The sequence below is a fragment of the Vigna unguiculata genome, chromosome 3 (assembly GCF_037176805.1).
Source record: "Vigna unguiculata cultivar grain cowpea cultivar isolate G323 ecotype 2 chromosome 3, ASM3717680v1, whole genome shotgun sequence".
NCBI classification, from domain to species: domain Eukaryota; kingdom Viridiplantae; phylum Streptophyta; class Magnoliopsida; order Fabales; family Fabaceae; genus Vigna; species Vigna unguiculata.
Genome location: NC_140794.1, coordinates 18,569,772 through 18,594,619, shown reverse-complemented (window position 1 = coordinate 18,594,619; position 24,848 = coordinate 18,569,772). Strand labels below are relative to the sequence as shown.

General features: G+C 32.9%; 2 protein-coding genes, 1 long non-coding RNA gene and 1 pseudogene across 3 annotated transcripts; all 4 read right to left on the bottom strand.

Annotated features, from left to right (window-relative positions):
- Positions 1–13,594: 13,594 nt before the first annotated feature.
- On the bottom strand, positions 13,595–15,073 carry LOC114165499 (uncharacterized). Its single transcript, XM_085671071.1, has 6 exons — positions 14,838–15,073; positions 14,553–14,759; positions 14,389–14,481; positions 14,203–14,304; positions 13,903–14,120; positions 13,595–13,708 (listed from the first exon to the last, which is right to left on the bottom strand). The coding sequence occupies exons 2-5, from the start codon at positions 14,622–14,624 to the stop codon at positions 14,049–14,051; spliced, it is 339 nt and encodes a 112-aa protein (XP_085527197.1). The 5' UTR covers positions 14,625–14,759; positions 14,838–15,073; the 3' UTR covers positions 13,595–13,708; positions 13,903–14,048.
- Positions 15,074–15,549: 476 nt separating this feature from the next.
- Positions 15,550–18,354, bottom strand: LOC146887551 (uncharacterized). Its single transcript, XR_014993718.1, has 3 exons — positions 18,214–18,354; positions 18,008–18,115; positions 15,550–15,772 (listed from the first exon to the last, which is right to left on the bottom strand). It is a non-coding gene; the product is annotated as an uncharacterized LOC146887551 (long non-coding RNA).
- Positions 18,355–18,829: 475 nt separating this feature from the next.
- Positions 18,830–19,578, bottom strand: LOC146887550 (uncharacterized). The gene is made up of 2 exons (XM_085670734.1): positions 19,097–19,578; positions 18,830–19,013 (listed from the first exon to the last, which is right to left on the bottom strand). Exons 1-2 carry the CDS (start codon positions 19,573–19,575, stop codon positions 18,872–18,874), a joined length of 621 nt encoding a protein of 206 aa, XP_085526860.1. The 5' UTR covers positions 19,576–19,578; the 3' UTR covers positions 18,830–18,871.
- Positions 19,579–19,588: 10 nt separating this feature from the next.
- On the bottom strand, positions 19,589–21,427 carry LOC146887549 (uncharacterized; annotated as a pseudogene).
- Positions 21,428–24,848: the final 3,421 nt, after the last annotated feature.

The window sequence follows — 24,848 nt, the reverse complement described above, 5'->3', positions numbered from 1 at the left end:
ACAACAATAGTATCTTCTTTTTTAAGACATTTTTAACGAAAATAGTATCTTCTTCTTTTAAGACATTTTTAGTACAAAATTATTTCCAACTTTTACCGATTTCTGTAAATTTCTAGGTTTATTTGATAATAAAAATTTTATATTTGACTCTAATATTAGGTCTTTAAATAACCACATCTTATAAACCTTGACTCTGAATGAAGTTTGAAGGTGCATATCATTGTTACAAAACATTGGAATTCTATGGTTAAGTTGTAATAAAGCAACAATAAATTTTGTTGGTAATAAAAGAATGAATAAATATATACTAAGTGACTTGCTTTAATATACTTAGTCAATTTTACAATAAAGAGAAATATTCTTTTTTGTTGAGTAAGGCAAGGTGTATAAACGATTATTTTACTCATTTTTATATATTATAAAACTTTTATTTCATCTTCAATTTTTATGATAAAAATTAAAATTAAAAATATTAAATTATTGAAATAGAAATGTTAATGTGGATATATCTTTGAAAAGTTATTACAGTAATATTTAATTAATCTTAAACTTTATAATTATTATTTATAGATCAATAATTTTATTTTTATTTTTATTTTTATGTTGAGTATTCTATTATTTACATGACAAAATATTGTAAAATATTTTCAAACAAATTTAAAATAAAGTATTGTCTCTTGTAGTAATGGAAATTAACTTTTTTTATTTTATGTAATATTTTTTAAATTAAAATAATTATTTTATCAATTTTATCTTTTAAATATTTATATTTATATTTTATCTTTTAATAACTATTTTTTAAAACTAAAATAACTATCTGATAATTTTTACAATATAAATACCCATTAATTTATATTTAATTATGTTTAAATTAATGTAATTATTTTATTATTTACTCTTTTAAATAATTTTTTATCTAAATTTAATTATTTTTAAAATTATATTAATTATTTACAATTAAAAAGATTACACACACATTAATATTGAATAAAATAAAATAAACTACAAACCATTGAAATTCACATCCTAATTTTCTATTACGAGTTGACACCCACTGTTTATTTCCAAATTTTCTAGCATTCGAGCCATTTGTACCGAGGGATTCTTCACGTGAACTTTTTTCAAACCACTCAAAGACCACAATTCATTTGGGAGATCTTCTAACCATTCACAACTGTTGATCATCACATTTTGCAGCCTCGACATGGCACCATTGTCCAATTTCCACTTTCCAAGTTTCAAATTTTCCATTTCAACCACTTCCAGTTGTGGAAAGCTGCCTCTACCACAATTAAGGACAATGGAATCCCCAGATGAAGTTATATTATCTCCACAAAGTCTCAAAATTTTGAGTTTGGTGTGCTTTCCCAAACCATTCATCCCCTCATCACTAATGCAGTCAATATCTGACAACGTTAACTCTGTAACATTTGGAGGGAATGTGAGCGCACAGGTTAGAAGGTCCAAAGCATTCTCAATGGTTAAGATGGTTAGACAATTCAATTGTCCTAGGTTTCGTAACAATTCTTGCGGCTTGAAACCATTGTTCCTTTTCACACTTTCATCGCTCGAGTGCTCTACACCTGCATCATCTCTATCTCGGAGGACAATCACTAACATGTTCAAATAACTTAATTGTTGTAAGCTATGCAACAATTTGGGTAATTCACCTTCGCATTCAGAAATCACTGTCAACCCTAGCTCCTTAACATTGGGGAATGTTCCTTTTTCTATCAGAGATGTTGCTTGGCTATTGAGCACCAGGGTAGACACGGTTTGAAGATTCCACATCCTCAAGGGCCAAACAATTATCGATGCGTAAGACAGTTAGATAACTAAATTGTTCTAAGGTTTGTAACAATTCTTGCGGCTTGCAACCATTCTTCCTTTCCACACTTCCTCCACCGAGTCCTCTATGTCTTTGTCATACCTATCTCGGAGAACAATTTCTAAATTATTCAAATTACTTAAGTGTAGTAAGCTCCGCAACAATCTAGGAAATTCACCTTTGTTCCCAGAAGCCACTTTCAACCCTATTCTCTTAAGATTGGGGAATGTTCCTTTCTTTATCAGAGATATTGCTTGTCGGTTGAGTAGAAGGGCAGGGATGGATCGAAGATTCCACATTTTCTCGTCTGATTCTGAACAACTACCTCACAACTTCATAGGCCCTCTTGTATTTAAATGCCTTAAATGTTTGAGTTTCCACATTTTGATAGGGAAAGAAGTTGGAATGTTACGCCTTGAAATGCCTAGGTCTATGGTTTGTAGATTCCAAAGGTTAAGTATTGAATCGGGAACAAATGTAACACAGTATGAGTCTATTCTCAAGTACCTTAAGTGGATAAAGTTCGCTATCTCGGAATGGATCTTTCCGCAGCTGTTTGGTACAAGCTCTAACACTCGAATCAATTTGAAGTTGTCCAAAAGCCATTTCCACTCCCTCCCATGAACACCGTAATCTGGGCCAAAAAAGAACACAGAAGGGACACATGAATGGTCATTTTTGCTTGAAGAAATGTATCTTAAAATTAATTGACAAATTAATTTTATTAGTGACTCATTTGAAATATTATGATTGTCCAATTGTGATTTAATAAAATTTAAATATCTATTATTATTATGGGAAGTGATAATAAAATAAAATAAAGATAAAGATAAAATAAAAACTAACTTCATGGACGTTGGTTTATAAAAGGGATTGGAGTTCTGTATCTGGCCATAATGTTCTTTTCACATTAAGTCATCAAGAACGTGTGAGAAGAGAAAGAAAGACAGAGAGATAGATTGGGAAACAGTTATTGAAGAGCACACAAAAATTAAAATTGAAGAACGCATTGGATCTCTCATTGATCAAGGTTAGTGCTTTATTATGTTTATTGTGAGAATCATAAATCTTAAATATCCTTAATTAGTTTTACATGTGGTATCAGAGCATGTGTTATAGGATTTATGATTATCCTTTTATGATGTTTGTTTCCAATTTTTATGAACCCTAATTAAAGCTTAAAGGGTTATTTAAATTTTCCGCTGCTTTAAAACTGAATGTGAATGTCATGGTTGGAAACGAGAATTGATTCTCGCCACTGGAATTGCGTGTGTGATTTAACTGCAAATAGAATGCGTGCCTAATTGAATTAGAAAAGCTATTTGTGCATCCTGAATGAAATTCACGTAAAACATTTGCTATATCAACGGCATAAACCTTTTGTTTGGAATTAATGGAATGGGTTGCATCGTACTATGTGTGCAAACCGCTAGTTCGTGTGCTACTGTTGCAAGCATTTTATTAAGTGTGTGGTTGGTATTCAAACGTGGTTAACTTTTAATTCAAAAGTTATTTTCACTTTTACGTATTAAGTTTTGGAATCCTATTAAGTTAATTGGATTCGAGGCAATTTTTTATTGGTGTACATTATCAATAAAATTAATATTAATTATTTTATTTATATAAATAATTAATAATTTTATTTTAATTTGCAATAATATTTATGTTTTTTATTGTTAAATTAAAATTAATGAGGATTCGATATAAAGTTTATAACAATTAAATGTGTAATTATTTATTTGAAATTAAGTATGATAAATTTTGTTAGTCACCAAAGTGGCCAAAATTTTAAAGTTTTGTGATTTCAAATTATTAATGTTTTTTATTTCAATTACCCATAGTATGGATGTTAAATTATGAATAATTAAATTATGGGTTAATTGAAGTTCATTAATTATAAGGCATTTAAAGATCGCCCAAAGGTTGATTAATTGTTCTCATAATTAATGAACATGATTATAGATAATTTTATATATGTCACTAGTTTTATTTATATACCCAAAGGTGTAGTAGGTGATTCTAGTTGATGCATATTTTAATTATCAATTATGTTATAATATGATTAGCATCATTATGTTTATGTTTGTGTATTATTGGATCTCCTAAAGGAGAACATTAGTATGCATAGAATGATTGTTTATGTCTGAATCTGTTTTTACGTTTAGTTTTATGACTCAAAGCATTAATGTTAGGCATGTGTTAATTGCAGTCCTTGTTCCGGTATCTTTACACTCGCATGCTTCGTCTGTTCTAGTCTTTAATGGGTTGAATTTCCCTAACTAGAGTGAGCAAGTCCAATTTCACTTAGGTGTGTTGGATCTTGATCTAGCTTTTCAAGTTGAAAAGCCGGCTGCTATCACGGATGCCAGTAGCAATGAAGAGAAAGCTCATTACAAAGCTTGGGGAAGATCAAACAAACTTAGCTTAATGTTTATGAGAATGAGCATAGCAAGCAATATAAAGTCAGCTCTTCCCAAAACCGATAACGCAAAAGAATTTATGAAATTTGTGGAAGAACGCTCCCAAACTACTGATAAATCTCTCATTGGGACATTGATCAGTACGTTGACTACCATGAAGTTTGACGGTTCACGTACTATGCATGAGCATATGATCGAGATGACAAATATCGCAGCAAGACTTAAGTCTCTAGGAATGGCAGTGGATGAAGGTTTTCTCGTGCAGTTCATTCTAAACTCATTACCGTCTGAGTATGGTCCGTTCCAAATGAACTATAACACCATGAAAGACAAGTGGAATGTGCATGAATTGCACAATATGCTAGTCAGGAGGAGACTCGACTGAAGAACTTAGGAAGCCACTCTATTCAATATGTGAAGAATCAAGGAGTTGTTGGAAAGAAAGTTGCTAAGAAACATGGAAAGGGTAAAGGACCACTGAAGATTGACGAGTCCTCAACCAAAATTCAGATGAAAAATGAAAAATGTCATTTCTGCGGGAAGTCTGGACATTTCTAGAAGAACTGCATAAAGCGTATAGCCTGGTTCGAAAAAAAAGGTGAGCATAATGCTTACATATGTTTTGAATCAAACTTAACTGAAGTTTCCCATAATACGTGGTGGATTGATTATGGATGTACGACTCATGTTTCTAATGTGATGCAGGAATTTCTTACAACCCGAACCATAAACCCAAATGAGAAGTTTGTCTTCATGGGCAATAAAGAAAAAGTTCTAGTGGAAGCGGTCGGGACTTATCGTCTAATCCTCGACACTGGATATCAATTAGACCTTATGGATACTTTTTATGTACCTAGTATCACTAGGAATTTAATTTCTTTATTTAAGCTTGATGTTGCTGGATACTCTTTTAAGTTTGGGAATAGTTGTTTCAGTTTGTTTAAGCGTACTTTTATGATTGGATCTGGTACACTTTATGATGGTTTATATAAATTGAATTTGGATAATTTATATGCTGAAACTCATATGACTTTGCATCACAATGTTGGCACTAAACGTAGTTTAGCAGATGAACAATCTGCTTACGTGTGGCATAAACGTTTGGGACATATTTTGCAAAGAAAGAATGCAAAGATTTGTAAAGAATGAAATCCTTCCGGATTTAGATTTTACTGATCTGAATGTGTGTGTGGATTGTATTAAAGGCAAACAAACTAAACATACAAAGAAAGGAGCTATGAGAAGCACTCAACTTCTTGAAATCATACACACCGATATATGTGGTCCGTTTGATGCAAATTCTTTCAATAAAGAGAAGTACTTCATCACCTTTATTGATGATTTTTCGCGTTATGAACATGTCTATCTACTGCATGAGAAATCTCAATCAATGAATGCCTTGGAAGTTTATATAAATGAAGTGGAAAGGAAATTAGACAGAAAGGTGAAAATCTTAAGGTCTGATAGAGGTGATGAGTATTATGGAAGATATGATGAAAGTGGATAACATCCTGGTCCGTTGTTCCTTGAGAAACGTGGTATTTATGCTCAATATATAATGCTAGTCACACCACAACAAAATTGTGTATCAGAAAGGCGTAAGCGAATCTTAATGGATATGGTTAGGAGTATGTTAAGTAATTCATGTTTACCTATATCATTGTGGATGTATGCTCTAAAGACTGCCATGTATTTGTTGAACAAGGTTCCTAGTAAAGCTGTTCAAAAGACTCCTTTTGAGTTGTGGACGATTAGTCGCTCGACAGTGGGTGTTGCAAGGTTCCAACGAGTCCTCGCTCCATTGGACACCTAGCACACACGGACGATGTCCTGACCAACCCAGATGTCGGCGTAGATACCACAAGATCAAATTGTAGCTCACAAACCGATAAACCCAACTCTTGTACAAAAGACTCTAACACAAAATAGTGTGTCGCTTCAGAATCATATAGCACACATAGGGGTTTTCCCGCAATCAAACAACATCCAACAACTAGGTTATATAAGCCTGTCGCCTTTGTCTCGATCATAGCATATACTGGAATGCACCTGCAGGAAATGGGGTATTACTGGCATTCCATGCTCGCACTCCCTAGCTGCAATGAAATTCTTAAATCTGAGTGTAGATCAATATATAGCACACTAGTTTACCAAGTCCTCATATGAAGAAATATATTGCTCAATAATATATTGTATGAACGACCAATATGTGTGGGAGATCACTCCCTCCCTAATGTGCTGCCTCCACTAAAACGTATATTACTTGGAAGACCTAAAAAGAAAAGAAGACTACAAGCATTTGAGTTGAAGAAAGATGACACCAAGGTTAGAAGAGTGGGGGTAAGGAAGAAATGTGCCATATGTAAACAACATGAACACAATAGAACCACTTGCGCACAAGTTCCACCATCTCCACTGCCATCAGCTACTTCTGATCAAGGCCAAAATCAGTCACATGAACAATATGTGCCTCCAACCTAGACACCAACTTCTGATGAAGGGAAAAATCTGTGAACTCAACAATCTGTGCCTCCAACCCAACCATCTAGTTCTGATGTAGGTGCAAATGTGCAACTAAGTGTGATTTGTACACAAGCTTCAACTGAACCAAGGATTACCATAGAGTCCATTCCACTAGTTCCAGCACATCCCACTGCAACAACAATTCCATCACTACGTCCCCCATCACGTGGCAGACCCATTATAAGGCCAAAACTACAACATAGGTGGGGTCGTGTTTGGAAACCATGAAAAATCTAATGTATTTTGTATTTTGTTGGACAAGAGTGAATTCATGAAGAAGGTTCATGTAGTATTTTGGAGAAACACTTGATATAATATTTTGGATCAAAAAACTTGATGTTCTATTTTGTAGTATTTTGGACAAAAAACTTAAGGTTTTATTTCTATGTATTACTTGGTTGTGGTTGATATAAATATATGTCATTTATGTTATGAGTCCTGTTAAATTTTGTTACTTGGTTGTGGTTGATATGGAAGGTGACCCTATCATGAGTACACATTTTGTGGCAAATTTTGTAAAACAACCATTATCACAACTTTGTGTTTTTATTTACACTCCTTTTCTGTGTAATTCATGTGCATTGTGTAATACTTTGTAGTGAACAATCGTATATGCCAAAAAGATATAAATGAACTAGTTTATATAAAAAAAGCAAATACACAAAACACAATAATTTTGGAACTTTATATATGATATGAAAACCAAAACAAATTTCGTGCATAGCATACCAGATCACACTATACCAGATCACAACATACTAGAAACAACCCCTTCACAATAATTTAGGGGTTTTTGATCAATAGTGAAACTAAGATTACATTAACTACAAAAACAATGCAAACAATTCCTATTAACCTCTTCACCCATTTCTCATACAACTTATTACTTTTCTCTAAACTAACAATCTTCCTCCTCTATCTGATGATAACACCATCTTTGTCGTCAATATCATCTTCTCCACACCACTTAAAATAATTACACCTAACAGAATCTTCATTTCCTCCCTGTTCATCAAATCAAGAACAAAAAAATGTACATTATTTACAATCACGAATTACAAAAAATCATAAAAAACACTCAACAATCTAACCTTGAAATTTGGACAACCTCGGAATTTCTTCCCAACATTCCTACTTATTCTAGCAGTTCTCATGACAACAACCTCTCCACATAGACAAATAAGAGTCACACCCAACCCCTTCCAGCCATCACCAAGAGAGGACACACCACGATTTTGATTGCCAGAACATGTGCAAGACTTACATGAGTTAACTTGGGACATGTCTCTCAACACCAAAATCTGGGGACAATATGCTTACAAGAATTCAAAACAACAACGAAATATAGGGGAATAATGAATTTAGGAACGAACCTTGCCAACAATTAGGGCTTCATGATTCACACTTCTAAACAAAGTTACCCCTTTTTTGCTTATGCCACGTCAATTGCTCCTTCTTCTTAAAAACTTTGACACGTATCAATAGAATTTTGCCACCTCAGTACTGTTTGAATGATGTTTGTTTAAATTAAATAGAGAGGACTAAATTGAGTCACTTTTGAGAACATGAAGACTAAATTGAGACAACGAATAATTGAAGGACCAATTTGAACTACCTAACAAATAAGAGGACTAAACAAATAATTTAACCTTTAATATTTGTGCATATGTTGGATTTGGCTTTTATTTGATTTTGTTTTGTTTCAAAGTTTTTTTCAGACATACATGCAATAGCATAATGAAGTCGAGTTCTAAGCACTAAGAATGGATATCATGTCTAAAATTTTTTCTTTTTGCACATTTGATCATTTGGAATTTTCTTTTCATGAGCAGTGGCAGAGCTTACATGGGGTAAGGTGTCATGACCATAAAAAATTTTGGATTTTTTTAAATTATGTGATATGTTGGAAAAAAAATCTAAAATTATGTGTTGTTCTTTTGGGTTAAGATGTAATAAAATTGAGAAAAAAAGATAATGAAATAATTAAAGAGTGAAAGTTAAATCTTTCATTGATTGAAAATCATCACTTATTGTAGAAATTTGATTCTATTAAATAGATTCAGACAAAAATAGACACAACAAAATAATAGTTGGGCAATTGTTTAAGATCAGAAACTCTCTATTACTTCCACAAACAGTTATGTATAACACTTGATAGATATAACAAAAAATTTTGTATAAAGAAAGTGAATACATAATTAAATAAAGAAATGGTAATTCTAAGACCGCCCCCCCAAACTGAAGGAGAAGAAGTAGAAGTTGGAGATTGAGTTTGCACAGAAGAAATTGAAATTGTGCTAAAGAAAGGGGTGGGGCTTGGTGAGAACATTAGCCCACTAATACATACTTGGAATGTGAGAAACAACAAGTGGATTGGACAACACCTGATCCCGAACAAAGAATACATAGATGTCCACATGTTTGGTGCGGGAATGAAAGACTTAATTGTGAGCAATAGCAACTGCGCTTTGATTGTCACACAATAAAGTGGGAGAAGAATACGAGACAGATAACTCCTTTAAAAGGGTTTGTAGACACAAAAGTTTAGTAGTCGTTTGAGCTAGGCTACGACACTCAGCCTTAGTACTAGAACGAGCAATAACCCCTTCCTTGTGAGACCACCATGATATAAGATTAGGACCCAGATATATAGCCGAAGCATAGACATATTTGCGATAATCAATATTATAGGCCTAGTCAGCATCACACATCGTTGTGAGAGAAAGAGGTTTAGAAGCATTAACAAGTCTGATATGTGAAGGCCATAAGAAAGAGTGCCTTTCAAATATCGAAGAATACGCTTAACAGTAGTCCAATTAATGTCTAACAAATGAGCCATAAATTGACAAACTTTGTTGACAGCAAACAAATATCAGGGCGAGTAAGATTAGCATATTGAAGAGCACTAACCACTGAAGTATAGAGAGTAGGATCAAAGAAGGTAGCATAACCAAATTTGGACAACTTAGAGGAATAAACCATAGGTGAAGAAACTGGATGAGCCTTTTCCATTTTGGTTTTCTGTAAAAGCTCTTTGAGATATTTACGCTAGGTCAAAACAAGGACTGATCAACAAGATAATTAACTTTTATACCTAGAAAATAATCAAGATTACCTAGTTGCTTCAAGGAAATATGAGAATGCAAACTGTGAGTGTTTTTCTGAATAAAAGAGTGAGAGGAACCTGTAATATTAATGTTATCAACATAAACCAAAATGTAGATAGTATAAGAATCATAATGATCAACAAAAAGAGAAGGATCAACCTTGGTAGAAGAAAATCCAATCTTTAAAAGAGTGTTGTGAAGGGTGTCAAACCATTAACGATGGGCCTGTTTAAGGCCATAAATAGCCTTGTTGAGATGACAAACTAAAGATTTATCAGCAACCTCAAAGCCTAAAGACTAAACCATATAAAACACTTCATCAAGATTTCCATGAAGAAAGGGATTATTAACATCCAAGTGAAACAATTCCCAACCATGAGTTAAGGCAATTGTGAGAATTAATCAAATTGTAACCAGCTTGATAACTAGAGAGAAGGTTTCATCAAAATCAAAGTCGTAAACTTGATTGAAGCCTTGGACAACCAAGCAAGCTTTGTACTTGTGCATAAAACCATCAGGATTCTCTTTCACCCAAAACACCCACTTGCAACCAACTTTGAGAAGGAAGAGACACTAAATCCCAAGTATGATTTTGAAGAAGAGTCATTTATTCTAGATGCATGGCAGGAACCCAATCTTTATGCTTGAGAGCCTGAAAAATGTATGACCCAAGAAAAAATTAAATAAATATTTATTTAATATAAATGCAATTAAAGGAACCCCTATAGTATTTAATATGGAGAGTTATGACAAAAAGTAATGGTAGCTGAAGTGGTTGGACGTGTGAAATAGTATTGAGAAGACTTGGATTTGAGTCTTTTGTACGTCATTAGGGTGATGTTTTAACTAGTTGTTTATTTTGTGTGCATGCATGAACATGTGGCATGGTGTCATGATTATAGATGTGCATAAAATGTTAAGAAATAGGAAATGGCTTGTTGGTTGCTTACATAGTCTAGAATAGTCTTTTAATCTTCCGATTGTATTAGTTTTCTATCATTATAAATAGAAAATCAAAAGAGGGATCTAATGTTGATGTCTAACGGTAAACATATTAGATAATTATTCATTGGAGTTGACAAATCTAATGTTGATGTCTCCAGACTCAATTTTTTCTCTTATGAAAGGACAATTCACCTCGATATGTTTGGCAAGAATGTCTAAGTTTGCCTAGTTGGCACATAGGTGCATTTGGGAACTTTCTTCAAATTTAAGCTCCTTGAGAAGTTGTTTTAGTCTATCAACTCACAAGTGATTATTGTCATAGTTTGTATTATGCTTCTACACTTGACCTTGTGACAACATTTTCTTTCTTAGTTTTCCATGATACTCAATTACCTCTAATAAGAATACAATACCCTAAAATAAAGCATTTATTGTGTCGTAACCATACCCAACCAGTGTTAGATAACCCAACAATTTGAGTATTTCCTTAATGAGGTATTTTCTAGTTCTTGATATATATACTTTAGGATGATTGTTAATGGTCTTGATATGGAGAGTTTAAAAATTGACCTACTATGCTTTCCCATTTTACAATTGTTGCCTGATTGTAGCTATACTATTATATTATTACATATACAGTAAACTGGAACGAAGGATGTTTATTCATTATTCTGAGATCAATAATATCAGATTCACATTGAGAAATAATTATCTCTAATAGGCTTACTACGACAAGGAAATATAAATGAAACCTAATTAACAAACAAAATCAATCATCTCTTAACACCAACTCATTATATGTGAAATGGGGGATTAGAGCTAAATTTAAAATGCTAATTAACTAATATACCATAAAAGAAGTAAATAAAGTTACATATGCAATGTTAATATAATGGAATGAATAAAAGGAAGCTTACAACAACATTCAGTAACCCAATGAAAGGATATGATGAGAACAGTTTTTTTATTTTCCTCCAGCCACAGTGTTTTACTTTATAGAATTGAAGCATCCTCTCGAAAACCTACATATTAATTGTGTATCAAGAACTGTGTTAGACCTATGTTACACATATCTAAAACAAATATGAAGAAGAAGGGATCAAAGAGAAGGAAAATATTAATTGAATGAGAAAAAACCACATTGACATCTCAGAATATGAACAACTAACTAGGGTGCCGCATAGAAAATATATTTGAAAGCTGGCACTGCTCTCCATGTAAAGGCACCAACCAAATCACTCCACAATAAAACAAATAAATAAATTTAATTCAACAATCCTCCAAAAACAGCCGTTCTAATGATAAATTGGTTCAAACTCTCTGCACAAATCCACTTCTTCACAAAAACAAAAATTATAGTCCATCCAAGTTGTTTGTATGTCAGCATAAGTTGATCTTTTTCTATTAAAAAATTATACCACTATGAGATCTTTGGTCTTTGCATATGGTCCATGAACCTATCGTGAAAATAGTGTATTTTACTTTTCTAAAGGAAAAAAAAATACAGCAAGCAACAAAAAACTAATTAACTGCTTCAACTGTTGCGTACGATTAGAAACAACTAAATGAAAATACTTTGGTATAAAAACCAGCAAAAAATAGAAAATTTAAAAACATGACATCGTGCATCAAAAGCAATATTAGGTGTTAATTGATATTTTTTCATCTTTACCCATTTGATACATAAATTATCACCTCTCAAGATGAGATACAATGTGCATGCAAATTTTAGGCTGATAAAAGTAGTAAATGATGAAAGATATTAACACTACAAAAATAATTTTTTTAGCGGGGATTATATTTGGTGTTTCTAGGGGTTTTAATCCCCACTAATGGTTTTACCACGGGTTTGAGATTCTCCTGGAAGTGCAAGCGTGGCTAACGGATTATCGGAGGTGTTTAGCAACCCTTGGAAGTAGCGCAACTTACCGGGGGTTTCGAAAACCCCCATTAATACCTGGAGTTTCGAAAACTCCCGTTAATACTTGGGGTTCTAACCTGGGGTTCTGAAAACCCCCATTAATGCCTGAGTTTCTGAAAACCCCCAGTAATACATGGGGTTCTGAAAACCCCCATTAATGCCTCGGGTTCTGAAAACCCTCAGTAATGCATGGGGTTCTGAAAACCCTCAGTAATGCATGAGGTTCCGAAAACCCCTAGTAATGCATGGGGTTTACAAAAACTTCAGTAATGCCTGGGGTTCTGAAAACCCCCGTTAATTCCTCGAAAACCCCTGTTAATACCAAAAAGTTAGTGCTCATATTATTATGACATTGCTATAATGCTAAAGTTGTACTTTCTTGATAATTGATTTGTTTAATTAATTATTTGAGTACGAAAAGAACCTTATTCTATAAAATTTCCTATTTATTACTTTCATTTTGGTATCAATCAATACAAATAAGCAAAACCTTCAATGTCACTTCAAAATAAGCAATCAATACAAATATTCATTCAAATGGTACCAATAGTGGACTAGCAGTCATAATGCTCTTAACATAATAAGTGTTGGAGAGGTAGCATTTGAATGACAGTGACATAATAAGCAATGCACTATCTACCTACAATAAAACCAAAATTAACCAAAAGTTTCCTAGAAGCATATTTGTTGACAAATTTCAAAAGTAAACGAAAAATATCATCTAATGCGGTGTTGGATGTTGATCATTTGTTTCTTCGTTAGGAACACTTCCATGATCAGAATAATGATAATTAATAACTTTCCAAATAATAATATCAAACATATATTAATTTAATCAAGATTTAAATATTACCGTTGGTGCATGATGCATAGTAAAATCACGAGGCAACTCTCCTTGATAATTTTGTACCAAAAAATTAACCATTGCCTTCATTTCATTGAGTTGGGATGTCAATGTAGAAACCTATTTTAAAACACAAAATTAATTAAATTAATCAAAATAATCAAAATAGAGAAAATAACTCTTATTTTCTACTTTTGAAGAAACAAAATGGAGCTCTTTTGACAATCTTGGTTTACATAACATATTACTTTAAACATATTCAAACGTCAAATTTGAGAAAAGTAATGCATCATGATCGAAACTAAAAAGTTAACCTAATTTTGTAACTGAGCATTAGAAGGATAACTTGAAGATGCTCCACTATATGAATGACCCTTGGAGCCAAACACTTTAGATGGGCAAGGACCCAAACCCAAACCCCTAACACGTCCACAATGCTCTTGGCTTCGAAAAGCAAAAGCTAAGGAATCAGTACTTGATATTTCTTTTGATACAGATGAGATGATGTTGATTCATATACTTGAATTTTTTCCTACAAAGAACATAAGAAGAAACTAACTAAAATAACACAAAGTATGGTTGACAATTATAGACTTTATTAGAATTGAACTTACACTGATTTCCCTCGCTTCATCACTCACAAAGGCTCCATTAGCATGTTTATGTGTTGCTATCCATACCTCTCCTCTACTAACCTTGTGGCCACACTCTTTTTCCTATAAAATTAAAGAAAAAATATATGAGACATAAAGCCAAAAATTGAAACAAAAAGTTCACATCAAGATATGTAGTATTATTACCATTTCATCTCTTTTCCTTGCAATGCTCTTAGATCCACATGTGTGAGCAGTGGTTTGCTTTGCCCTATTATCGTTATTTTTCAGAGCATGCTCCTAATCATCAACGTATAAAAATTAATAATCATTAACTTGAACGATGTTGATGAAAAATAGTTTCAATATACCTTTGTTTTTGAATTTAGTCGATAATCCACAAAAGAAGCCCAATGATCTCTATCTATTCCTGCTGGAACCATTGTGATCAATTCATCTCTAGTACGTGTTCCATCATTTCTAAGTTGCCACAATTCTTGTCGGTGGTCTCTCCACTTTATGTTAAGTGATTTGAGGATGTGACTTATATGAACATTGAAATGGACATCAAACTTAGCCTTCAAGACATAAAACATTTAAAATTAACAAGAGTTATAGTATAATTAAATCATACATTAAGCTTTTACAATGTTGACCTGAATAGTATTCTTAACTACGTCTTCTTTATAATCTTTAGGAATCTTCTTCCAACTAGAATAACTAATAGGAAGAGAATTAGAGTTTCTTGCAATGCTACCCAAGAACCTATTCAATAATGCTCCACCATCTGCAATTGGTTTACCCTCATTATTCCACTGCACAACAATCCTTTCATTAGGAGGTAAATGTCACACATCATTGGTTCATAGTTGTTTTGTAATTCTCTTTCCTTGATCATGTACGGAATGTGAGAAAATAATTGTTACTAATTTATTATAAAGACAAATATATGTATAATATATTATGTACTACTTTGTATATAGTTGCTTACCAATGACATTAACAAACCATTCTCTCTTTCAGGTTGCAGGCCTTTGTTCATCTACTTACAACTCAGTATCCTCATTTTCTTCCTCTTCATTTTCAGAATATGAATGTGATGTAGTTGGTATTGTTGGTTCAAAAACATGAAATGATTGATATGGTGGTTGAGAATTAGATTGAGGCGCTATTGGGGGCTGGCTAGTTGAAGATATCCTCACTTTCAAGGTTCCTGAAAATAAATTGGTTATATATTCCTAAAACTGAATATAAAATCAATTTGATATATACAAAATCTAATGTAATACAAATTGTATACATAATACTTATTCATGAAATTTGATAAAACAAATTACTTGGCCGAGGTGCAAATGGAGGTGGAGGGCAAGCATATTTAGACCTTGTTGAATACTTGCTTGAGATGCAGATGGAAGTGGAGGGGAAAATGAAAATGTGGGACCTTGTTGAATATTTACTTGAGGTGTAATTGGGGTTGGAATTTGTACTTCAAGTCTTGGAGGTTGAGTATTGGGCAGTGAAGAATGAGTACTCACTTCTTCAGATTTTGACTTAGACTTACTTGAGGTTGAAAAGTTCATCTTCAAGTCTCCTGACAACAGATAAATATTGATAAAGTTAGATTGGAAATCCTTAGATTGGATCACTCTAAGTCTATTTATACCACATGCTAATAATTACCTGTATCACCTCATTATATTAACATCATTTATAATATATTTTCAATACCAAATGTCTGCACGCTCACAATAAACTGGGGAAAATGGTCTTATTCAAGAGTCGAAGGAGTATTGTGACCATCAGGTGAAATTAAAGTAGATTCGTTGCAGCATAAATATGACTATAAATATGACTATGTATTACAAGCTTTGTAATATTACACATAACAACAATGACTTTAAATTATCTGCACTTAGTGGACATCATTACATAACACACCAAGACTCATAATAAGTAGCGAATACCCTGCATGCATAAAGGAAGATAAGATATAAAAAATAAAGAGGATATAAGAAAGTAACTATTAACTACAACATATAAAATAGTATCATTCATAAGTCAACTTAAGAACAACCTATTTCATCAATGTACCTAAAAAGAAGATATAACAACGAGATTTCGTGACACAAAAACCTGACATCTCCCAAACCAAAATAAAAAGAAACAAATAATATTTACGAGTCACATCAAAGCTAATATTTAGACGTTCAATGGTCAAAACATGAACAAGAACTAGGGACTTAAAGCAAGACACTGAGAAACACAACAACGAATCTATGAAAATCAAGGAAATGCAGAGAATACTTCAGAGCTTATACAAAGCTCCAAACTCATACAGCCAAACAAAATCCGAAGTAATAGTCGCTAATTAAGTGAACCTAACTAAGTACACAAGTCAGTAATTGAATCATAAACCATTAGCAATGTCAGTTTCTAAATGATAAGTAATAGCAGAATAATCTACAACCAAACAAATTTAAGATGTAGAAATATCCCAACAGTTTGTAAATGTTAAAACCAATGCAAACTATTCAATGGGAGAATTAATGGTACCAATGCCCGAAGATAGCTATTGTAGAGATGGAAAGATGGAAACAGTATCTCAAAACAAATTATGGGCCAGCAATGAAACAAAACCAAAACAGTATTTGAATGGTGTGGTCAACAAAAAGATGTCGTTGACAGATTCAGTAACCATTGGCCACTGCCAATAGAAAGCTGTGAGATATCAGGCTTAGAACCAACCACCTAATTGCTAGAATCTCTTTTGCAAGTTGTCTAATGAGAATAGAATAAACAATTATAAAATCAAACACTATTTTAATACAATTTAATTGAGGTTGTGGAATGATGCAAAAAAATGTTATTGTACCAGTTACAGTGAGAGAATTCATCGAAGTGCTTTTAATTTTAGGCAAGTAAACTCATAAGCTCATAGTGGAGCAGTCTCAAACTAAGCAATGATAGTACCTAAAATGGAGTCATGGGGTCTTAGTGATAGAATTTCATATTAAAGTACTTTTTAAAAATTTTTTAGAAACAACTTAATGTTTAGAAGGAATGAAAATAGGTTTTCATTTTAAATTAAGTTGATTATAACTTTCATAAAACGAATTAAATTTTTTAAAAGGTACCATACTTTATTCCTTCAGTCATTTTCCTTCATATTTAGAACACAATCACCTAAAAAAACAAATTGTGTGCCAACTTCCTTGCAAAAATTATTCTCCATAATGTGCACCATAGATGAACAACTGAGATAATAATAGAAGAAGGAGGTTTTCAAGGGCAATATATAAGAAGTAGGAAAAGAACTGTACTACACAACATCTGCAGTAGGAAACAAAAAGGAAAATTATTTTTTCACAAACAAAACATGCAGACATGATTCTAAGTTGAAACCTTAAAGAAGAGAAATTGGAGTGCTCTCTTACTTGTTAGTTGCTACATGCTTATTAATATCTGCTTTGGATATTCATTTCTTTCATTTGGTAATGATTCGTAACTTAAATATAAATATAGATGTTCAGAAGTATTTTCATTTGTGAAAATTATTTTTTCACAAAGAGAACATGCAGACATGATTCTAAGTTGAAACCTTAAAGAAGAGAAATTGGAGTGCTCTCTTACATGTTAATTGCTACATGCTTATTAATATCTTCTTTGGATATTCATTTCTTTCATTTGGTAATGATTCGTAACTTAACTATAAATATAGATGTTCAAAAGTATTTTTATTTTATGTCAATATAAATATTTAAAGATAGTAGACCCTTGAAGGCCTCAGTAGCAAGCTGCAGGTGTATTAAGGAAGTGACATAATTACCTGAATGAGATTGATGATGAGCTGCAGGTGTAACTACATGTCCCCATGTAGAAGATTTATTGGTTGACATTTTCTTCTTGGTTGATATTTTCTTCATCTTTCGGTGGTCTACAAATAAGATAAACACATCAAATTACACAATGAAGGATAATAGTTTAAGATGAATTAGTAAAATGACTCAACAGTTGAAAAAAGAAAAAAAAAACCTTGCTAGTTGTATATTTCCATACTCGTTAGAAAATAATATTTCTAGGTTTTGTTGTTCAAATGGCTCACATTCATGAAAATTGTCAACATCATCTCCACCCATGTTGTATAAGTCTCTGGGCTTTACATGTACAGGTATGCACCAATTTTTATCCAACTCATCGTTTACATAATACACCATTTGAGCTTCTAATGCCTTAATGTATGGCTCGTCATCATCATTATCACTAGTATGGATTAAGCATGCAAAACTTACCTATGTAAATCCATACTCATCACTCATAATCCCTCTAGAAGTAGTTGTATTAGCCCAGTTACATTTGAATAAAACAATTGAGAATCGACCATGGTAGTTTATCTCAATTATGTCTACCAATCGACCATAATACGGCACACCTCTAAACTGCATTTGATTATCATTACTACTTGCATAACTCCTTGTCCTAAATGTACCAAACACTCCACTGTTTTGTGTTTTAAGCCATAGATCACGCTCCAATATACAAAATTTGAACCCATTAACATTGTAGGCACTATATTGCTTTGCACAATCAATAGGACCCATGGCCAAGAACTTTAAATCATCTGAATGGATAGCAAATGATTCATTCCTTATCTAAAACACAAAAAGTAAGAATCATATAAATTATAACATACTCAAAAATCAAAGATTTCTAGAGAAAATATACATACACGACGTGAAAACCACTCAACAAATTCTTTATGAACCCTTTTGTCTATCATAGAAGAAGATCGTGTGCGGCTTCTTAGTTGTGTTCGTATAATGCCTCTAAATTCCCTATGTGAAACATGTAAAATATGTTATCTAATGTTAAATGAAAAACCAAATATATAAAAATGCCTTGCTCTATAAATACTTACTGTATAAATGGGTCAACTATGGGGCAATTTGTTAGCACATGACGATGTGCTTGCAACTTTTCCTTTGTAGATAGAGTGAAATAAGTAAAACTCCCAACTGGTTTTCCGATTGGTGGGAACAATGTACTTCCATTACAAGACACATTATTAGGTTCATCATCAACACGATGCAATCGATTGAATACAATCTCAATTCCATCTAAATATTTAGAACAAAATGTTAAAGACTCTTCAACCATGTATCCTTCAGCTATTAATCCTTCTGCTTGTGCTTTATTACGGACATACGACTTCAATTTTCCTAGGTACCTCTCAATGGGATACATCCATCGGTATTGGACGGGTCCTCCAAGCTTAGCATCTTCTAGTAAATGAACAATTAAATGAACCATGACCGTAAAAAAGGAAGGAGGAAATAACATCTCCATGTGACACAATGTGAGAACAATTCTACCTTGTAGTTGGTCAAGTTCATCCATTTTCAAAACTTTATTACACAATATCATTCAACAATGTAGACACAACATTATCACATACATTTTTTTCAATGTGCATGACATCCAAATTGTGATGCAATAAGTTGTCTATCCAATAAGGAAGTTCAAAAAATATACTTTTTTTTCGCCATTGTTGAGTGTCTACCTTAGCATGATTAACTCCCCATTGTCTTTTGGCCCATTCTTCAAGTAATGGTTCTTTCCCAAATTCAACATTTAGATTCTGAACTTGTTGTAACACATCATATCCTGAGATCGCCAAAGGTGGATTTCTATTTTTTATAGTTCCATCAAATCTCATTCGAGCCAGTCTAAATCTATGTCTTCCATCTAACCAACGACGATGACTCATGAAACAAAATTTACCACCTTTAATAAGTTTCTTAGGAGTTGTGTCAAAAGTACATCTAGGACATGCCAACCCAGTATGTGTGTTCCATCCAGATAAGGTTCCAAGACCCGGAAAATCACTAATGGTCCACAATATAGCTGCATGCATATCAAACACTTCACTTCCATATGAATCAAAAGTTTTGATACCAGTGTTCCATAGCTCTTTCAACTCTTCTATTAGTGGCTGTAAATATACATCAATATCATTTCCTAGAGCTCGCTTTCCAGGAATGATCATGGAGAGAATGAATGAACTTTGTTCCATACACATCCAAGGCGTAAGGTTGTATGGTATTAGTACAACTGGCCAAATATTGTGGCTAGTGCTTAGATTACCATATGGATTAAACCCATCCGTAGCCAAACCAAGTCTCACATTTCGAAGGTCTAAGGCAAATTGAGGATGCTTAAAGTCAAATGTCTTCCATGCTTTAGAATCTCTTGGATGCCTTAAGATGACTTCATTTGTACTTCCCGATGAATGCCATCACATATGCTCAGCTATTTTGTAAGACATAAACATCCTCTGTAAGCGTGGCTTCAAAGGAAAATACCTCAACACCTTTGCAGGAATCTTTTTTCTTTTATTACATGTAGCACCAATTGTACCTTTTCTTTTTGCCTTCCATCTAGACGTTTTACATTTCTTACAAAAGTCCCTATTTGCGTCTTCTCCAAAGTACAACATGCAATCATTCGGACAAGCATCGATTTTCGTGTAATGAAGACCAAGCTTGTTAATGATTTTCTTTGCTTCATAGAATGAGCGTGGAATTTTAGCATGTTCAAAGACATCTACCAACAACTCTAGTATCATAGACATTCCCTTGTCACTTATTTTTCAAAGACATTTGATGTGATACAACTTGATCAAGAATGAAAGTTTAGAATATTTATCACACCCTTCATATAAACTCTTTTGACTATCTTTCATTAAATCAACAAAATCTCCAATATCATCATTCCTGGCATAGCTTGACTCTGGACCCATTTCCTTATCGTCCACCGTGTCATTGCTATATTGATGATACCCAAATGCATCATTAACCATGTCAAACATCGGATTTATTTCATTATCTTTTTGCGGCATTACACGTGTTTCATCAGTCACATTTACTCCTCTTCTCTCCCCATATAGAAGCCACATTGTATATCCTTTTGGAAAAGGTTTAAGAATCAAGTGCTCATACACTAATTCACGATCCTGCCATTTGTTAAAGTTGCATTTTTGACATGGACATACTATTTTCCCCTTTACACCACTATTAGCAAATGCAAAGTCCAAAAATTTGTTTAAGCGATCCATATATTGAGGTGTGTTTCTTGGCATGTCTATCCAAGATTTATCCATTGGAAATAGGGTCTATTCAAGCAAAAATAATTCATACATTATTTTAGGATAACAATAATGAATATAATAAAGGAGAATAATGAATTCTCCTTTCCTATCTAAAGTAGAAATTTGTTGAAAAAACCATATGTATATATAATTTTTGTGTGAAGAAAGAAAAAGTGAGAGGCAGAAACTTGCAGAACTATTATTACTAGTGTTATTATTAGTAAATATTAAGACCAAAATGGTTAACTAGTTGTACTGGTAGATAGAAACTTAAACATTATTACAAATATGGAATTACTTTGGAATATATAATAAAATAGAAGGATAAAACATAATGATTAAACTATAATACATAATATATAAGGATAAGAAATTCTTACATTGCAGAAACTGAATTAGTTGGTGAATTTGCAATGAACCTTGCCCACTGTTAATTAGCTGCGCAGCACAAGAAATTAGGAATATTATATCACTACAAAAAAAATTGATTTTTTCTATGGACAAAATCTGTATGTAATGAACAAAATTCATATGTAATTAGATATTATCTACGGATTACATACAAAAATAGACTAAATTAAAACCTAAAAATTTAAATGAAATATTAAAAATAAATTAATCACAATCCAAATGTCTTACAGAACATTACGTGCATGTAATTTTCGCTTCCGATGACTAACCTAAATCAAAATAAGTAGTCTATGTTACCAATTTATATGCAAATTAAATTGTCAATCAAGTAAGTAGAAACACTAACATATATGTATATTTGAAAGGTTAAGATCCAAGCGTAAATCAACCATGATTCTGTTTTAGGTTTGTCCTAAACTACTTCCAATTAAACTTCCTTTTAGGAACCCAACTTAATACACTATACTAGACAGTAAAAATAGTCCAAGAGTTAGAGACGCAATGTGCACTTTGAGAAAATGGAACTTACAAGTTTTCATATGATCATATACATTTTGGATGTTACAAAGACATTTCTTGTGCCATCTTTTCCAACTCCTGCAGTAGAGTTCATCAAAACATTAAGATCTTAAATTACTCAAAGTTATGAACACGTTTTTTATGCCAAATCCTGCAGTAGAGTTCTTAATAATGTTGAATGAGTGAGAGAAAAATGGAAATGAATAATCACAAGTATTACTTGGTAGCTTCTTTGGATGGGTGCAACAAATTCTATTCTCCCCTTCAAGACTAGGAATGAGTTTATCAATTAACGGATGAAGCTTGTGAAAATCAGAACACACTTTAGCTTCCAAATGTTCAAGAATATCCTGATCAAAAGGATCAAACTTTACACCAGCTGGAAGTCTAAGTAAGTCAAGAATTATAGTAGAAATACTAGGACATTTATATTTATTCTTGAAATAAAAGGCAAAACAGTAAGTATCAAATACTGTGCATATATATAATGCTGATTAGAAAACAATATAAAAGTGTATATGATTATAAAAATCTCCCTAAACAACATCTAAAAAAAACTATTTTTCTGGTTGCAGAGGAGCATTCAATTCTCACCGAGAAAAGTGATTAAGATTGAGTGAGGTCATTAAATTTTGAATAGAATGAGCATGTGAAAACTAATTCAAGGGTTGACCTTGCATGGCATTAAAATTTCATGATGACTTCACGACCTTTGGAATTAGGCAGCAAAAGGTGATCAATTAGAGCACTAAGTTTGGGAATTAAAATACCCCACACTATTTCAGACACTACTCCACAAATCCAAAATGGCTCAGTGTCACAATACTACACCCACAATATACATTTACTAAACTTATCCCCAACAGAACCCTTCATTTTTTTTATGCAGAAGCCACAAATTAACATTCACTCTTAAATTCACTATGTTTTGCATTCAAATATATATACAATAATTATTTGTAAAACATGAGATATATAAAACATGTTACAAAATGAGACATTTTTTCCTTAAACTTTGAAGGTTAGTGTTAGAATTATTGGTGAAGTGTGAAAGGGTGAGAGAGTATTTAATGAGAACCCCATATGAGATTGACCTTACACTACAGAACTGAGAAACTGTTGACATGAGATTGAAGGAAGGTCTTTTGAACTATCTTGAAGCCATAACCATTGGAATGAAGCTTACATTGATGAAGGAAAGGAGATTTGATGATATCCATGGTGATCAAGGCTGGAACGTGTGCTCTCCATGTAGTTACATCATTAAGAAAGTGTATTTGTAGTTTGTAATTCATGTTGTAGACCTTAAAGCATTAATTAGATGTAGTTTGGTCTTTGTTGTGTTTTTAATTTGTTGAATGGTTTTTCAACAGGTTAAAATGTTTCTTTTAATCTGTTGAATGACTTTTTAACAGGTTAAAAGGTTGGCTGCAGTACTCTTAAACTGCAACAAATTCAATCACTTGATTTAGTTTTTAATCGACTAATTTCACTTAAGTCAAGTGAAATCAACCGATTAATTTGAAAATCAACCTCTTGAATTTCGTAACAGTTTGACTATAAAAGCTGTGATTTTCGAAAGAGAGCTCTGTTAATCATTTTAGAGCACGAATTGGTTCTGGAAACATGTGAAAACTCTCTCCTTCGTGATCATAGGTGTTGCAGCTGTTGAAGATTGATCTTGGATTAATTCTTGAAGCTTTTGGCTTGGTTTGAAGCTTGGAGAAAGTGGTTTGTGGTAGGCAAGGTTGTGCTACCACTGAGGTTTGATCTTTCTCAAGCTTTGTGTGTGTGCCTGGTGGTTTTCCAGGTCTGCAAGAGGGTTCTTGTTGTGCTGGTGTGATTCTTGTGTGATTCAAGAGTCTTTTGTGGTGTTTTTGCATATTTTGGAAGTGTAAGGGTGGATTCTTTGTAAAACTTTTGAAATAGTGCAAAGTCAAGCTCAGGTTGCCTTGACAAACTGGATGTAGCTCAGGTTTGAGTGAACCAGTATAAAAATTCGTGGTGTCCTCTCTTCTCTAACCTTTCTCTCTGTCATCTTCATTTTAAAGTTTCAAGAACTTGTGCTTTAATCATCTTTTTCATGTTCTTGCATGTTTTCATAGCATCTGAAACATTGAGCATGTTTGTATAATCATTTGGAACTGATCTTGATCATTCTTGAGCATTATTTCTGGTTTAAAATTCAAATTCACATTTATGCATTTTTCCCAGTATTTTAGTCGACTATTTTTCAGTTTCAATCGATTGATTATACCAGAACAGAATCTGTTTAGTAAAATCAATCTGTTAACTCTGTTTTTGATCGATTGAAAGTGTATAGTTCAGTATTGTTTGCATCCTAACTTGGTGATCTATTTGATTCAATTAAAGGAGGTTTTTAGCTTGCAAAAATAGCCTAAAGTTTTAACTAGCCAATTCAACCCCCCCTTCTTGGCTTTTCAACCATTTCAAAAATAACAATTGGTATCTAGAGCAAGGTACTTGAAATTTGATCAAGTAAGGTCCTAAATCTGTGTTGAACTACCTGAAATGGCTGAAAACAAGTTACCTTTTGGTGAAGGTTCCTCCATTCATAGACCCCCTATGTTTA